Source organism: Botryllus schlosseri, chromosome 3 (genome assembly GCF_051294905.1).
Source record: "Botryllus schlosseri isolate E-star chromosome 3, Bs_hap1, whole genome shotgun sequence".
In the NCBI taxonomy this organism is placed as follows: domain Eukaryota; kingdom Metazoa; phylum Chordata; class Ascidiacea; order Stolidobranchia; family Styelidae; genus Botryllus; species Botryllus schlosseri.
The window spans coordinates 4,891,801-4,909,747 of NC_137238.1; the positions used below are offsets into that span (position 1 = coordinate 4,891,801).

The following is a 17,947-nucleotide window of genomic DNA, read 5'->3' on the forward strand; positions in this document are numbered from 1 at the left end:
TTCACACTTTCTTTCCATACGCTTCGCAACTAAACGTATACGTGGTTGCGAAGCGCCTGCAGCACTGGTAACGGAATTTAATTTAGATCACTTGATACATTTTGGCGTTAATACACATGGCGTTCATACACATTCATTTTAAGTCGCGAAAGACATTGTTGAATTTTCGTTTTCTGCTCCCACTTGAAGTAGGTTTGAACGTGTCTCTGAAATCGATTGGTCTAATCGTGATTGAGTAAAAGTTACAGCCGTACTTCTATTAGAGCGTACTGTAACATTACTGCAAAGTTCTGACAAGGGCTACATTATTCTGAATGGGACTATATGACATAACATCATGATCCATTCCATCACTGTTGTCTTTGTCAACATCGCACCGGCACGATTCTGCCTAATGATATTTCATCGAGTGCATTAAAGTACTCAGTATTAGTAGATAGTGGAACATGGCACCTGGAATATCACATTGCTTTGCTTGTTAGTTGAGGAACCGAAGCAAACAGCTTAGCGAAAATGTGTAGACCAGGCTATGATGTAATGTTACGTGCCAACAAGTCAAATATACTTACGTCCAGTGGTGTTAAGTTGACCGGCTTTGTCGTATCTTGTGATACATTGGTGTTCGCCTGTGATTATCAATAAGCTTGATAATGTTATATCTCAACAAAGTGCCAATCACAACTAGCAATAAACCTCACATACATTGTGTATGTAGCTGGAGTTTATGGACTTGATAGTGATAGCTGTTTATCCCAAAATGTTGGGGCTTGCAACATGCTCTGTTTGAATTTAGTTGGATGTACCTGGTATGTTATACATAATGAATGTACATAACAATTGTACATACTTTTTTATCTGTTCCGCGGTCAACCCTCTTTGTTTGGCTCGTTTCAGCCGGCTGTAATTAACAAGATAAATTATCATACTGGTCATGCACAGCTTTTAATATGCACGGTTGCTAACCTGTTCCAGTATCCTCTTGATTGACCCATGTGCGTTGACAGTAGGTAACTGTAATGTTGAAGGTTATCGTCATATGTTGGAGTATGCATGACATAAAAATCAAACCTGATCGGAAGCATTGTTCACTGTGTCGCCATATGCAACACGCTCTCCTGCAGGTGTATCAGGTGGGATGATCGCCGTTGCACTTAGACATTCATAATAGTCACGAACGACATTCAGCATTGGCTGACGGCATGCAGCCTCAATATTTGATGAATGGTCTGACTGGAAGAAGTCCACGACTAATTTGTCAAGTAGATTCTCACACGGACTATAATTAGTACTGCTTTGCTTGCTTTGCGTCCAGTATTTGAGTTGAATTGTTCGCTGAACTCCATAACCAGAAAGCGTCGTTCCCACGCGTTGATATTTTGTCTCTGGCATCCTTCAGTATTTCAAACGTGTGGTCCAAATTGGTCGTGATTACCGCAATTGTAGCTGCATTTTTTTGTTTAGATCCGCGTGATTTGGCTGACCACGGGCCGTGAAACATCTGTTTCATTGCAGCCATAATTCCAATGTTTTCCAAAACGAAAGGCCGGCGTCGTCAACTTGTAAGATTCGACTATTTGTCGACATGACTAGCTGTCCAACACCACATGCATCCTGTGGCATACTTGTTGATATGCGTTCCGGAAAAAAAAGACTAGTAAGCAGCGTTTTGCCCGCTCCAGCCTCACCATTAATCAGGATATGTGGTGATTCCGCCACGTCTTTGCCTCGAGCCTCAATCGCAGCACAGATCAGACAAAGCAGCGTCTCGCTATCGTTCAATACATGCCCCTGCAACGTTGCCTTCGTGACAGATGTAGTCAATATTCTGTTGACTATCTCGAGCGCATGGGACAGCTTCATGCTGTTACGTGCCCGCTGCTTCGACCACAACTCAATTGCACGGATGCGATTAATTGATACCATTTGTGGCCATTGTTGGTAACTGCGACTGATCAACGTCGCAGGGGCCATGAATCCAAGTTTGTCAGTGACATAATACTCCCATTCCGAGAACGGAGGTTTCTCCACGAATATACAATAGCCAATGCAAGCAACGTCCATGAATTGATAGTGTCGAGATCCTCGGAGGTCTTCCGTGTTCTTATTAAACCTTGAAGAAAATATTTATGCAGTCTTGTACACAGCAATATGTGTCATTAATAACATTAAGTTAATGTGCGCGACTACGTCCGTCGTCTGCACTAGGCTGTTCTCCCGTATGACAACTTGCCCCCTTGCTAGGATGTCTGAGATCGCATCTCGCGAATAGTTCTTTATGTCGCTATCAACCTGGAAATATACGACTTGTATCAATTATGACGGTTTACAGTTACAATTTGCTGTAATTTCTTGATCCATTCGCGTGACGGCGAACTAATAACATCAACTGTTATGTTTACAATTATCGCTTGGTTACACACCATTAACTCACATAACCACCGAGTGTGGAGATGCTACTGATTTTGTATCTCAGCCTTATAAGCGGTTAGTTTACACATTTATCTGTTCACCACGGTGCACATTTATCTGTTCACCACAATACTGTATGTGATATAAAAAATGTACTTGGATCAGGCACCCGCCTCGTAATAGCCGATATGAATAGGATGCATGCATGCACAATTGCTGAATATTAATCGAAACAACATAGCAACGGCATAGTATCAAGTACTGGAGGAGTGCGTCATGAAACGCATCTTGGATAGGTCACTCGTGGACCTGTAATGTTAATGACAGCCATTGTTTTAAAGGGGCACTGCGCTCTAAAAATGATGTGGTCTTAAATTGAAGAAAAAAAATAAAGAAACATTTTGGCCGCAACCATTTTCTTTAGAACGCCAACGTAAAGGAGCTTCAATTTACTGAAATTTCCACAGGACCAGAACGCTCCAGCGGTCGCGGCTGCGCGTCATTTCTTAACCCGTTACATGGCACTAGCGAATGTAAACATTACATTACATTCGATAAGGGCACGATGATTCACCGAGGCACTTGCTCTACGCGATTAGTCAGTCTCGCAGAGAACGAACTTTAGATAGTTGTCAGCCAATGTTATGAAGTAAATATGTTTACACGCCAAGGCGGTTTAGATACGGCTTTGAACAAACGATGTTGCGATGTTGTTATGAAAAGTTGTGCGTGACGTTGGCCAGCCATTCCACTCTGGCGATATATACCGGTATGCTTTTTGGGTAGGCTGAGGAGTTGTGGGTTCAGGTTGGGTTTGCGTACCGTTGGATTACGGTTAGGGATGATGAATTTTACTACAGTACCCGAACCCTGAACACAATTTTGAATGTCATAAATTTTGTCATGTTCATGGGGAACACTGATTGGTGGTATTCGTGTTGTGGATAATAAATTTCTGTTATCCTGAAAAAACGTTTACGGTATTGTCTTGCTCCACCCAGAATCTTCATAATAAGTTTGTTCCACTTTGTATTGAGGATATACCAATGCATTGACATTATTGCAAGCTGCAATGATGTGTGGCATGTCTGCAAAGGTAACTGAATCCTGTTATTATTTGAATCTTCCTTTGCCTTGATAACCATTTCTCAGGACTGAAAAAAAGTTATTCTCTCTGGGTAAGAAGAAAGGTATGGAAGACTTTGCTACTATGGAAAAGAAGCATCACTAATCACTTGTGGTGGTGCTGTCAGCATTGTGGACAAGATAGCAGTGTAAGTCCACATATTAATAACTTTTTATATAACGGTATGCAATTGCAGGTGCTAAAAAGAAGATGGATGTCTCTTCTGCATCACATCACCGGCGAACATGAGTGGACAGTTGAGGGGGAGACATATTCCTGCAGCCATGGTACTTTGACTGAAGACCAGTGCCTAAGAACTAGATGTTTGCAATGCGGATCTCCTAGTTTCAAAGCATAAAATCTTTGATAGAAAACAAATTTTTGATCCGTGATTTGGAGCAGATGACTCAGTTCAAACACACTGGTAATTTTTATGACTAATCACATCTGCATGCCTCATCTTTACATTGCTTAGGCCATTAGGCCAAGGTGGGTGTCTGACAGGGTTGTAACCAAGTCACAAAGTTCTGAGTTACTAGTCATTCTCACTTATAGTTTTGACTCGAGTCATTTTCAATTCACCACGGAGTCCAAGTCATCGATCAGAGGTTGAGTCTAAGTCATTGTGTTGACTGCTCGGTTTCCAGTTAAAGTCCTGTTAAACCCACTTTTTATAACTCTGTTTGGTGATATCGAATGGTTCGCAGTTATAATATACTCATTTCCCTCACTTTTAAGTTTCTGATCGCATTTTCGAGTACCAGTACCAATAGACGAAATCGCAACAGGGTGGTTATTGTACTGCTCTTCAAATTACAATGCAATGTCGGTCTTGGCTGTCTGAGTCTCGAGTCATATGACTTGGTTCAAGTTTTGCGCAATGACTCGAGTCCAAGTCGAGTCAATACACAGATTGACTCGATTCGAGTCATCAGAAAATCGTGACTTGAGTCGAATCATTACAATCCTGGTGTCTGTTTCCATATACCCTAAGTCGCTTCGACACTTTCCTATCCTTTTATTTTCATTGTAGGGGAGATGTGGTACCGATGGATCAAAAATTGGAAAATGATCGCTGGCCCCAAAATGTTCAGCCGAAAACAGCAGATCTTTTGCAGGCTCAGCACTTTGATACAAGCTCTACCTATCGCGCACATATACATTAATATTCGTCTTTTCGAAAAATATTTATGGACGTTCGAAATTTGTTGCTCGAACGTGTCATCGGTCCCCACCCGGTGGGTCCAATGGCACACGACCCGGGGACCTATGACACATATACGCTAAAAAACTCAGATGTGACAACTGTTCTTGCTCAGTATTATAATCTAAGCTACAGCAAGCCAAAGAAGAATGTTCGATCGCAACCGTCAAAAAATAGAATAAATATTAACTCAAATGTTGCCATGAAATCACGTTTCGATTTAGGCTCAGACTTATAAATTTGAGGATACATACATATTGCCCGAAAATAAACAGTGTGACTTCCAAATACCTCGTTATAGCGATAAAACATCATATGCAAATTTTACATAAAGATTTTCTGTACGTAGGCATGTTTCATTTGTTTCATGATTAGTATGCTTGATTATTTTGCTTCATTTGGCTATTGTATCATCGGTCCCCACCCTACGAATTTTATACATGAATCGAAAAATATGCCACTCAAGGAAGGTACTGAAAAAAATATTAGGTGCCATTATAGCCTGATACAAGCCCTACACATCACAATACAAATGATTGCTGGTTTGTTCGTGCTGAAGGTTACAGAGAAAAATGTATATGTCGATCTAAATTTAGTTTACACCCCCCAAAACAACAAACATCTGTGAGAGACCACATAGCTCGCGCACTTCAATTTTTTTTGTATGTGAGGAAAGATATTGCCAGCGTGCAATTGTAGGCAGGTTCACGAAGTGTAATCATTAAATGATCATAGAGAATTTTCAAAGTATTTTCGGTCCCAGTGATCCATCGGTACCACATCTCCCCTATTGCATTTTTGTGGTGGATTGAACTCATAAAATTGCTTATAGACCTATGATGATGACACTAGTTATCGGAGCGTGGTCAGATCACTAAATTTCACACCTTCCGTTTTTAGGATCATTGGAAGTTTATCACAACGTCGTACTGAAATTTGCACCTAAACGTCTTCATTTTACTTATGACACGAAGCTTGCACGAACCGAACTGGCAGTCCTGGATCACAATGAGAATGTTGGGAGGTTTCAAGCAGTGACACGAGGTTTGCTGTGTCCATGACATGTCTGCAAGTCAAGGTACTTGGTTAGTTACTTACCATATATTTGTTTAAGCAGTTGTTTTGTTTAAGCAGGTGTTCTACAATTCAAAAAAAATTACTCTCGGACAGCAAAAGAGTGGATCTTGAAAAGCATGTATGAAAAGAAGACGAACCACTATGCGAGAGAGCTTTTGAGACGAACTGTTGAGAATCGCACTGACATCAACTTCCGCATCCAGTCAGCATAGCACCAGAACCAGCTCCCTTTACAGAGGAATTACTTTCGGAACGGCGTTCCCTAACATGACTGAGATATAATAATCTTTGTTGTTCTTTGCCAATGACTTTGTATTGCAGTGCTACTTAGGCAGCTTCCTAGCTCAATTAATTTCTTCCACATGTTTCCAACGTTGTAATACCCCAGCTATGTTCCAATTGTCTGGTATTTATTAATAATCAAAGTAGCAATGTATGAAACACAGCAGCCACTGTTGGAATATAGAATGCGAACAGTTCGCTGAAGTACACCATACGGAACTGATTTCGACTTATAGTGCAGAGCCGCAGTGTTTTTAATCACAGTTCGTTTTCTGTCGGCCATTTGAAACCGACATACAGTCCATCGTCACTAGGGTACTTCTGTCTTATAGCAGTGACGATGCAGGCTGGCAAGGGCATCCGGTTTTTGCTACCCAACACTTCGCCATCCATAATCCATTCCAGTATGGGACGATAAGACACCAAGCGATATTGTCTGCAATTGGAAAATCTGAAAGTATACTGCAGCGATAAAAAAAATGCTGAAATCTAATAGCAGCATAGAGATGACCGAGAATATGATGCTCTCAAATTAAAAAGTGTAGGCATTTTATGGAAAGTATTCGATAATAGGTTAAGAATGCGGGAAACTGTAGTTCATCTCCAACAACCATGTCACGTCACATATATATAGGTCCAATACTAAACACAATGCAAAATGTACTAGGACAGAGGCCTCAACCCAGCGAGATAGTGTAATGGTTATGCGTCCGGCTTCTCGAGCGGAAGGTTGTGGGTTCGATCCCCGGCCGGGTCATACCAAAGACTCGAAACTTGGTATCCGCAGCTATCCTGCGAGACGCTCAGCAATCTCGGATAGCTTGGAGGAGAAAAAAACGGGGGCGCAGACTAGATGACCTCACGAGGCCGTATCGCAACTCCGTCGCAAAGCATCTTGATGGTGCAGGCGAAAAAGAATATCACATCTCTCTCTCTCTCTTAAACACGCGGCCTGCGGGCCGCATTCTGCCCTTGAGACCATTTTGTACGGCCCGCGACAGCATTTTGGATTTCGAAGTATTCGTCAATATTTAACTACCAGCAAAAAGTAGGAAATTGGCCCGCGTGCACATTTGAGTTTGAGACATCTGTTCTAGGACCTACTTGTTAGAAAGTCTGCTGCCAGGACCGTGCGGTTGATTGTTATTATTTCAGTTTTTTTCTGTTCACTTTGAAAAATGTTTCAAGAATGGAGGGTTGTATATGTAGGATAAAATCGTCACGTTCTTTTATGCAAGGCGACCCTCCATTCCCCAGCAGCTCCATCATTTGTTGTATTTCCCTGCAGCAAACACACTCATTCTCGTTTGGCATGCGTGGACAGTTCAAGCAGCTGCACCATTCATTGTCAAGTGTCCGAAGTTGACTCTGGTTTTCTGACGATTCCTTTGACCAATACAATAACATTGATAAATTGCATTCAAGAAACACAGTGCAATACTTACAGCGACATGAGTTTGTGCTTCTTGAGTTGCAACGAGACGGGCGAATTCCTCCTGTGAATATTGCGGTTCGAATTGATACGGCAGGCTCTCACCAAATATCGTGATATCTTCTACATCTGTGTCTTCATCAGAAGTTAATTCATCACACAGATCTTCTTCCATACCAGTAATAATTTTAACAAATTATATATTATCTACGTATCAAAGGAATTGCATAAATGAACTGATGGAAAAAAAATTCATTTGTGAAAGTGATAACAATATGATACGATAAAAGTATCACACAACAATATTTGTACAAGCCTGTCTGCATTCGTTCCCGACTTGCAACTCAACGGCGCTTCTTTGAAGTACGATCCAAAACAAGCAAATGTCAATCGTGCAACCAATGCTTTCCATGAACACGATAGACAGGTTGTGTAGAGCAAAACGGAGATGAATATGGCCGTTATAGGACTGCATTCAAGTACAATTTTGTAAACAGAGCTATTTTATTACAATATCCCATCACTACATGGCCGGTTTCAACTGATAACGCCACAAAAGCTATAAACCGGTGACATGGTCGACATTGCAGATCCAGTAGTAAGGAGAATTGCCCGTGGACCTTTAGGGGCTTTGAGGGAAAGGAAGGCACACTACACTATCATTTGAAATTAGCCGAACGAAGTTTCCAGACAATTTTTCAAATATGAACAACCCTTCTGTGCAGTCAGTAATACGCTGTAAAATCACTGCTTAAAATTTACAGCTGTATGAATAGCTTTGCATCAATATATAACTGCAATGGCATCTCAATTGTCAGCATCAGTCATCTGGCAAGTATTAGAGAGTCATAACAAGTTTCAGACACAAATCCTCCTGACTTAACATTGTACGCTGGTTGAGCGCCGGTACCGTACGCTTATACTTAACGTAACTAAACCGCCCTGGCGTGAGACATAATTCCTCCATAATATCGGCTGACAACTGTCTGAAGTTCGTTCTCTTATCGGGTCGAGCAAGCGCGACTATCATGATAACGAGCAATAAATTTTGTCAACGGGTTAAGAAACGATGACGCACAGCCGCGACCGCTGGAGCGTTCTGTTCCTGTGGAAATTTCATTAAATTGAAGCTCCTTTACGTTGGCGTTCTAAAGAAAGTGGTTGCGGCCAAAATGTTTCTTTATTTTTTTTCTTTCTTCAATTTAAGACCACATCATTTTTAGAGCGCAGTGCCCCTTTAACATAACACCAACGCGCTATACTTTGAAATATATATTAAGGCGTCGGTAATGGTGGAGTATCAGTGATATCGTATAACCAACCCAACTCTACGCGATGCAAATTAGTTGTGTACACACCGAGTAACGATTGGCTGAGATAATATGATACGCGATAAACAATGTACGGGCGACATGTCGCGAAGATGAATTGGTGACACTTAAGACTACTCATAAATGTTCTTTGTGCGTGTATCACCAATGTAGCATAATTTAATGCTTCACTCAACTATACCCACCTTAGTTGTAACGACGATCCCCAACACTCCTATGCGACGCGATGTAATTTTCGGAGCAGTAAAGATGGTTGACGAACATCCCTCGGTATCTTGAACGGATACTTACACTCCGGGGGTGTCGCACGAAAACGCCCAAAACGCCGACTCCTTCAGGTTGCTTGGTCCAGCAAACATTGATGATATATTCCTCTGATACCTCGTCATTTTATAGAACTCCAATGCCATATTGATCGTCTGACAACTACATGTACAGAAATGACTATGACCGAATACACTCAACGGTCAAGTTGCACTTTTTATACGCATGTACTTGGTTGATTATACCGACGCAGTAGCGATTCCAAAGTCCGTATTTGGCTCTGCAAACAAAAGATAGCGAAGAATGTCTTAACGTCTCTCGTCAGCGGAAAGAATAATATCTTGACTATGATCAAGGCAAGGGTTGTATGTAATGAGAATTCCATTAATCAAGTCTTCCTAGAAAAATGGGATATTTATTTGCGTTTTTCGCAGGGCCACCGTAGTCAACAATTATGAATGGTTCAGTCACATCCAAAATCTCATTCGACACCAGAGTAGAGCTGAATAGGCATCCAAAATTTTCGGTTATCAGGATCACTACGATGTGCCTCACAATGCACTCACCTGTTTTTTTCTTCCTTCCTTACGCAGTTGCGAGATTTCCTTCACTCGCTGCGTGTCCTGCTGTTTGTCTTTTTCCGTTGTTCTCGCATTTCTATCATCAGACGAACCTGCGCAGTACAAGTTCACAAATGTGATTAGTATAGTTGGTATCGTTTGGTACGCACCAATCACAGAAGGCCACGTCGCCTTAATTGCCACGCCTATATGACGCCCATTGTCACGCCTACAGGATGCCCATTGCCCCGTCACCTGCCACTACCACATCGTGTGTATTTATGAGCAAATTTCATTGTTTTGTGAATTTCAATACCGGTTTTCCATGTATATTTAGCAATATGTATTGAATAACTTGAAATGTATCACCACTAATTAATTAATATAAAATGCGATTTTAAGCGCTGCGACTTGAAAATATTAATATAATAACTTACTTTTTTGGATATAAATAACATTCAGATTACACATAAATTTCGAAAACTATGATGTCAATAGAATACTATATTTGCCAGATATTCACAGAAAACACTCATCAACGTTGAACTAGGCGCGGGGTTCTATGATGATATATCAAAATTCTACACATCATCACTAATTAATTAATTCATATAAAATGCGATTTTGAGCGCAGACAGATCGCGGTTTCGATTGCCGAGGTCTCCGCATTTCATGACCTAATATGAACGCACACTACAACTGAATTCATTCCAATACCTGCAAATTTACTTTGCATGTCGAGTATAAGGATAATTTAATCAGCGCTAAACGCCAACGGACTAGCCGTAGGCGCTCAATTCTCGGCGTTACAATTAAACAAACTTTTCGCGGCAGGTACGCGATTCCTAACGGTTTCTACAGTTTCCACATTTCACTACTTATTTTCTTTGGACGCATACAAGCGATTCCCAAGGTCGAGGCTATGGAAACAAATCAAGCATGAGTACGTAAATCTTGAGCTTAGATCTCCGAGATTCTTGTATGCAACTAACATTATAGACAACCATTCGATAATATTCAACCAGCAATAATGCTTTCGATATAGTGCATCATGTACAGCGACACGCTGATCAATTCAAATTCAACAATGGGATCCCCCGCACAATTATGAAGCCCGATTTGCGTTGAATATTAACGATACCAACAAATCGGAAGGTCTCTTTTCCCTCTACATCTATGATAGAGGTACCATTCCATTGACTACGAATAACTTGAGATTCTGTGGGATCGAAATCGCAATCAAATAATATGAGAGTATCTTTTCCAGCTTTCAGAACTTGGACAATCGTGTCAGGACTATATCGCAACACCGCAGTATGTGTGCATACAAAACGATACACAGTTATTTTTAGTGCCATCCGTACGACTTATGTTAAACTTGCAGTGCAACTGATGATTTAAAGACGGTAATATCTTTTTCGAGTGTGACAATGGCACTCGTAAAGGTTATACAAACATTACCTTAAACTACTATTTACTTCATTGCAGAATTGATCGAAGTTACGATTGCAGCTGAAAAGAGTAAAGAGGTGGAAGCTAGTGATGATGACCTAACAATTACTGCTTGGGGCTGTCTATCCTTATTAAGGTACTTGGTAAGAACGTGGTAAAGCCATTGAACAGCAATTTTACATTCGCGGTTTTATTGTTATATATAAAAATTATACGTACATTTCGCGCGATCAACTACGCATGATTTTATGTGAATTTCACCGATAGTGTCCGAGTTCTATGTGACATAAGTACAATTTCAGCATCGGTATTTGCAATAAAGCCTAAAAATTAGAGTTGCACCTTTTCGCGATTTATGCAGCTATTCGCGCAGATTTGCTGCATTTGCTATATCTGAAGTAGAATTTCAGCGTCGTTATTCACTATAAGCCGAGAAACGCACCTTCACGCAATTTATATAGACAGACGCATTAACTTTGCTGCATCTGAAGTAGAATTTCAGCGTCGTTATTTGTTATAAGCCGAGAAATGTAAATTCCCGCAATTTTTTCAGGCTCACACACTTTGCTGCGTCTGAAGTAGAATTTTAGCGTCGTTGTTTGCTATAAGCCGGGAAATTAGAGTCGCTGCTTCGCGCAATTTTTACAGGCAGTCTCATACACTTTGCTGCATCTGAGCTTCATACTAATACATGCATAATTTTTGCATGACGAGAACACGGGTAATTAAATCATCAATAAACGCCGGAGGCGAGTCATTTAAACCTTGTTGCTAGATAATACCGCTTTCGGCTACAACAAAGTTGCCCTGCAACAAAAAAAAAATAGAAGCCCTAATGATCATGCAGAGAGTTCAAAAATGCTCCACAATTCTTGATATATAATATACTGAGCATATAATAAGCTGACAAAACCTATACTTGAGTACTCCGAAATGTACAAGTACTTTACCTTCACACGACGTTTTTGTAAAATGAATACTAATTTTAATGAAAAAAGTAAAAATTATGTACTCAAGTAGGTTGTTGTCTACACGCACCAACTACTCAAGTGTTTATGACACAGGAATGATTCATTAAGTATAGCGCAAGCAGGCCAAACCTATACTTGAGTACTCCAAAATGTACAAGTACTTCGCTATGTACTCCACGTAAAAAGTGACTAGATTTTAGACTACTTTATCGATTTTTGAAGTTGCGCAAATACCATAAACTTTGCTTGCTTTCAGAGCCGGCAACTAAATGCAACACGGAATTTACGCAAAAGTCTCTATTCTGAAAATTTTATCAAGGTAATAGTATAAAAACTTATACTTGAGCACTACGAAATGTACAAGTACTTTACCTTTACACGACGTTTTTGTAAAATGAATACTAATTTTATTGAAAAAATAAAAAAAAAATATTATAACAGACAAAATTACTTCTTTCCGATGAAACAACCCAATTAAGAGCCAAGTGACAGCGTCGCAATGTATTTAATCGTTCAGGTAGACTTGAATCGTGATCCGGATCTCGTAACATAGTAAAATCGAGGTATGTAGTTTAATTACTCACTCACTACTCTATATGTTGGTGGTGGTCATACCCTGCAAACTTTTTTGCTGCGAACGTAGTGTTTCACCTTACATCAGTTGGTTCAATGTATGTACCGGGTTGTGAAAACTGTCGCTGTTTTGACTATGTGTCACAATCAATACTAAATACGAGAATTCGTTACTCGTCGAAACGCCGCAGTCAGACATCGTTAACAGCGATTCCGTGTATGGCAATCTTGAGTTCAATTGTGGTTTTGTGATGTTAACCAAGCGGCTGTGTTTCTGCGGTGTGAAGACTGAATCCGTGTTGTTTCCCCGCAAGAGTGCGATGTCTATTTCACACCTAGAGCAATTATAAAACGCATCTTCGAAACTTTTGGTCTAGTTCATCCGCTTGCATTTCGAAACGGACCATCACCACGACAAGACTCTAACCCACCACATCCGTGGTTTCAGTTGATCATATCGAAGAATATCATGTCCATCCGTGTTACCACCCACAGATTTCGCCATCCTCACACGGTAGTGCTAAGACACAGACAAGATGCGGTGGTGGAAATATTGAAAATGAGAAAGCAGACCTTGGTGTCATTTGATTTGGGTTTTACACCCGATGAACCCACCATTCGTACTGCGCATTGGGATGAGGATTCTATCATTGATGTCGAGGGAAAGAAGATGTACAGATTTGTTGGTGTCGTGAATATTCAACGAAAGTCGGGGTATATGCTTGTGCATGGTTCGCGTATTTGACTGTGAAGATATCGCTATACATAACGTGCTGTTCACCGTATCGATAGCACCAACGAATATCCGTGAAAGGGTTGTAATCTCGGTGAAATAGTGTGCGACACATTTTTCCACAATTCGAATGCATGTCGGTTCATACTAAGACCATGTTACGGTCAAATATGTGTGTTTTTCTGTCTCCAAGTCAGCTACCCCCACATTGAATGTACAAAGTCGGTGCATGTATGAGACTTCAGAACATGAGTTTGTAATCCATGATGCTTGTAATGCCGGCCATGATGTTATCCATGATGTATGTAATGTCACACACCTCGTTTACGCGAATACTTGGTATCTATGAACAATCGTGAAGTATACTGGATGTGTAATGTCTTGTTATTTTCATGGAAACACGGGGGGTGTAACATGTTTGAATATTGTTCATTGGTTTGTCGATTCAGAGTTGATATCCGGATCCGGTTAATACTTTTTCGGGTTTCCGATTTCAAACTGAACGGTGGGATATGTATTGACCAATAAAGAGTGACACAATATAGTAAACATGTGTGAGAAAACTCACAAGTAACCCGGATTTGTTAGCGCGACGGGGACATAAATTCAACCATTATCCGTGTACCAAGCAGTTACCAAAGTCATGGAGGTTGCTAATTTCAACATATTGACTCTGTGGGAGGCTAGAGCACGAACCGGGACACACACAGACACACACACACACCAGGACACACAATATCCGTCGATTTCCAAAGCATACATTTCGATATACAAGAGCATATTGTTATTTCATGTGGTTAACCGTTGATATAGATGCGATGCGACCGACGCGGGTAAATAAAAAATAAGAAAAAATAGCGAAAAATTACATTTTATCCCGGAACGCAACAAGAAAAATCGTATGAATTTGTAAACTACTTATTCATGACATAATATTAATTCTACTTGTACACTTTTTCACATTTTATAACACTTTTAGTAGTACTTAACAGTTTCAGTTTTAAATAAAATTCAGAATATAAACTAATCGAAAAATTCGGTAATCACTTTCGCGTAGGCTATGCATACAAATGAGGAACGTTACATCAACGCGTGTTAACTAGTTGTATTATGTAGCTTGTAATTCATGCAAGTAAGTCGGACAAATTCGTCGCATGAACACGACTCTAATGGACATAAATAAATGAAAATTTTGTAAAGTAGATATTTTTCGGTATGCTAAATTCGGCTACGCGGTGCTAGTCTTCTTGCTCGCATGAAATAGGATGTTTTAGCTTCAACCTCAACGAATTACCACATCGAATTTAAATAGAGGCGATAAATAATATACAGTAGCTCCAATTTTAATGAAAAAATAAAAATAAAAAATCGCGAAAAATTGCATTTATCCAGGAACGCATCAAGAAAAACCGTATGAATTTGTAAAGTAGTTAGTAAACTACACTATTCCGCTACACTAAAGACTTTGACAATCCGGATTTTGTATGGTGTATACTAATTTTACATTGCGGAGTATTCATTATTATGTAGCTTGTAACTCATGCAAGTAAGTCGGACAAATTCGTCGCATGAACACGACTCCAATGGACATAACGAAATGAAAATTTTGTCAAGCAGATCTTTTTCAGTATGCTAATTTTGATGTTGTTCCATACCGAATAGCACTCGTCAAGGTTATACAAGCATACCCCTGGTTTCAACACTTTTACAACGATTCTTCTTGCTTCCTATAACATCCCACTTGAAGCCCTCGTTATTAGGCTATGATCTCAGCCTGAGCCATGTCTTGAAACCTACGGGACTCTGCAAATTGTTTCGATTTATTCTGTTCGTTTTAATTTAAGGAAGCCCATTTCACTCAATGTATCGATGCCTACGGTAGTCTACAAAATTTTCTGATTAATTCCCCCTATGTTAATTTACCATAAGAAAGACAATTTGACTCCTAAAGTCCGAGATACTTGTTCGCTTGAGCTAGGCCGCAGCGCCTGGAGTGGAATTTTATAGTTCTTGTGCATACAAATGAGGAAAGTTACATCAACGCGTGTTAACTCGTTGTGTCGAGTTATCGAATGATTTTTTCCTTGCATCAAAACAACTAGAATGTGTAACTACATTAAAAACGTATCTAAATGAGCTCCAGGGCATTGTGATTATGCAGCATACCAAATTGCATCACACATTTACATTTCATGATGGAATAACTTTAAAACTAACGCAGTTCTATAGCAACTTTTGCCTACATCTGTTTTCGGTAGCGTGTACATGTACAGTACATATACATAGTCAGCTTTAATAACAGAATCACCATGCTAATATGTGACTCCTCACCTTGAAACGTGGTACGTAGTTGTAGGACATTGTGATTATGCAGCATACGAAATTTCCTCACGCATTTCATAATGGAACAGCTTTAAAACTAACGCGGCTCTACATCAACATTTTGCGTACATCTGTTTTGTAGGGGCGTATAGTACGTACCCATACATAGCCAACTTTAATAACGGAATTACCATGCTTACCATTGAATCCCAACTCTAAACTTGATACGTAGTTGTAGGACATTATGGCAATGCACCATGCTAGATTTCATCATCACACATCTAATGATGGAACACCTTTGAAACTATCGCAGTCGAATACCGACTTTTACGCATATCTGCTTTTCGTGAACACAGCATATACCCATACATAGTCAATTTTAATAACAGAATTAGTATGCTAAACATTAAATTCTCACCTTGAACGTTGGTACGCAGTTGTAGGACATAATAAGAATGCACCATACAAAATTTCGTCAGACATTTCATGATGTAACACCTTTAAAACCAACGCAGTTCAATAGAAACTTTTGGCTAAGTCTGTTTTTCCGTAGCGTAGCACGTACCTATGCATAGTCAACTTTAATAACGGAATTAGCATGTTAATAATCGACTCCCAACCTTGAAACTCGCTATACCGTTGTAAGACATTATGACAATGCACCATGTCAAATTTTGTTACGCATTTCATGATTGAACAACTTTAAAACTAATCCAGTTCCATGCCGACTTTTGCAGGGGGCGTAGCACGTACCTATGCATACTCAACTTTAATAACGGAATTACCGAGCTTAACATTGAATGCGTAACTTGAAGATTGGTTCACAGGTGTAGGACATTATGACAATGGAACATACCACTGCGCTAACTTTCAGAATTGTTAAGTATAGTACTCGCACTTTGTGAGAATACCCAAGTAGGTTTTTTGCCTACATGCACCAAATACTCTCAAGTCCTTATGATATTGGAGTACATCAACTTCATGATAGCTAGAGTATTGAACAGAAATGGACCTAGAGTACTAACGTTTGACTTACTCGGAAATGACTACTTCTACCTTATTTTAACGGATACATCGTTCGAAGCGAAATTTATGTGGTTTTGGATAATATCCAAGATGTAGGCTCACTTTGAAGGGTACTTCGTAAAACTCAAATATTGCGCAAAAGTACAATTAGGGATCTAAAAGTAACTAATATAGATGGTTATTTTCGTAGATTACTTACCCTCTACTCAAGAGGTTTTTCAGGTGGAACTACCTACTTTTAGGACTGTGTATGTCAAAGTAGTTTGAGCTTACGTTTATATCACCTTGACAAGTGACATTATCAGACATGAAAATGATATTATCACGTAATACCAGAAGTTAACCAACGTCAATGTGTTTCGGAATTCACGAGAAATTGGTTACTAAGAGAAGTATATTCTTGTGTACACAATAGCGGAGAGAATATTTAAAATGTAGTAAGCGGGCCGATGGGTATTCATTGAGTTGTATAAGCATAAAAAACATTCCCGCGCGCGTCTTAGGATTAGGTGGTAGGGTTAGGCAGGGTGGGTTTAGGAGCGCGCGGGAATGTTTTTTATGCTTATACAACTCAATGAATACCCATCGGCCTGCTTACTATGTCTAAAATTCATGACTCAACGCGCATATGAAGTCAAATAGTATGCATAATAATTATTCCAATCTAAATATCATAGTAACGAATGATATTCGACCGCCGTCGCGTTACAACTTGCATTTCGCTTATCGTAACTTCCAATACGTAAGCTACCAATTTAGGGATATTTAAAATCGTAGAATATTTTTAGCAATTCCTTGAACTTGGAAATAATTTTTTACGCTTTGGTTGGATGATCATCACGTACTATCTCTATCTGACATACCATCATTGTAATTCAAAAATATGTAGCTTGTTTTAGGTCGACGTTACTATATGCCGGCCTCCAACACGAGTTTAACATGATGAAATCTGGTTATTCCTGATAAAAGAATGGATGGACACCAATGTTCCCTCTAATTTTTGACGAGTCTGCGCCAACTTACCAACTCACTGCGCAGACCCTTGGAAAACAGTGCGTAACGACTAAAAAAAGGTCATCACTTCGAATTTTTTGTGCGCAAGTTAGATTTTCTGTGCGCAGAGACCGTACCAGCACTGCGCACGTGCGCAGCTTAGAGGGAACATTGATGGACACCCTGATGTTG

General features: G+C 39.9%; 2 protein-coding genes and 1 long non-coding RNA gene across 4 annotated transcripts; 1 reads left to right on the forward strand and 2 right to left on the reverse strand.

Annotated features, from left to right (window-relative positions):
* Positions 1-682: 682 nt before the first annotated feature.
* LOC145435647 (uncharacterized) lies at positions 683-1,389 on the reverse strand. Its single transcript, XM_080312944.1, has 4 exons — positions 1,069-1,389; positions 964-1,011; positions 848-898; positions 683-803 (listed from the first exon to the last, which is right to left on the reverse strand). Exons 1-4 carry the CDS (start codon positions 1,387-1,389, stop codon positions 723-725), a joined length of 501 nt encoding a protein of 166 aa, XP_080169070.1. The 3' UTR covers positions 683-722.
* Positions 1,390-3,544: 2,155 nt separating this feature from the next.
* Positions 3,545-13,791, forward strand: LOC145435649 (uncharacterized). 2 transcript variants are annotated; one of them, XR_013913931.1, is made up of 5 exons: positions 3,545-3,683; positions 3,732-3,959; positions 5,640-5,817; positions 5,874-11,273; positions 12,365-13,791. It is a non-coding gene; the product is annotated as an uncharacterized LOC145435649 (long non-coding RNA). The 2 variants fall into 2 exon arrangements; XR_013913930.1 differs by having other exon boundaries at positions 5,874-13,791.
* LOC145435648 (uncharacterized) lies at positions 6,206-7,705 on the reverse strand. The gene is made up of 2 exons (XM_080312945.1): positions 7,544-7,705; positions 6,206-7,484 (listed from the first exon to the last, which is right to left on the reverse strand). Exons 1-2 carry the CDS (start codon positions 7,703-7,705, stop codon positions 7,245-7,247), a joined length of 402 nt encoding a protein of 133 aa, XP_080169071.1. The 3' UTR covers positions 6,206-7,244.
* Positions 13,792-17,947: the final 4,156 nt, after the last annotated feature.

Coding starts and splice junctions, on each gene's coding strand:
- LOC145435647 (XM_080312944.1), bottom strand. CDS start 1,389: ATGCCAGAGACAAAATATCAACGCGTGGGAACGACGCTTTCTGGTTAT. Junction 1,012..1,068: donor TGAACAATGCTTCCGATCAG/GTTTGATTTTTA, acceptor TCAACATTACAG/TTACCTACTGTCAACGCACA. Junction 804..847: donor ACCGCGGAACAGATAAAAAA/GTATGTACAATT, acceptor ATAACATACCAG/GTACATCCAACTAAATTCAA.
- LOC145435648 (XM_080312945.1), bottom strand. CDS start 7,705: ATGGAAGAAGATCTGTGTGATGAATTAACTTCTGATGAAGACACAGAT. Junction 7,485..7,543: donor AAGCACAAACTCATGTCGCT/GTAAGTATTGCA, acceptor TATTGGTCAAAG/GAATCGTCAGAAAACCAGAG.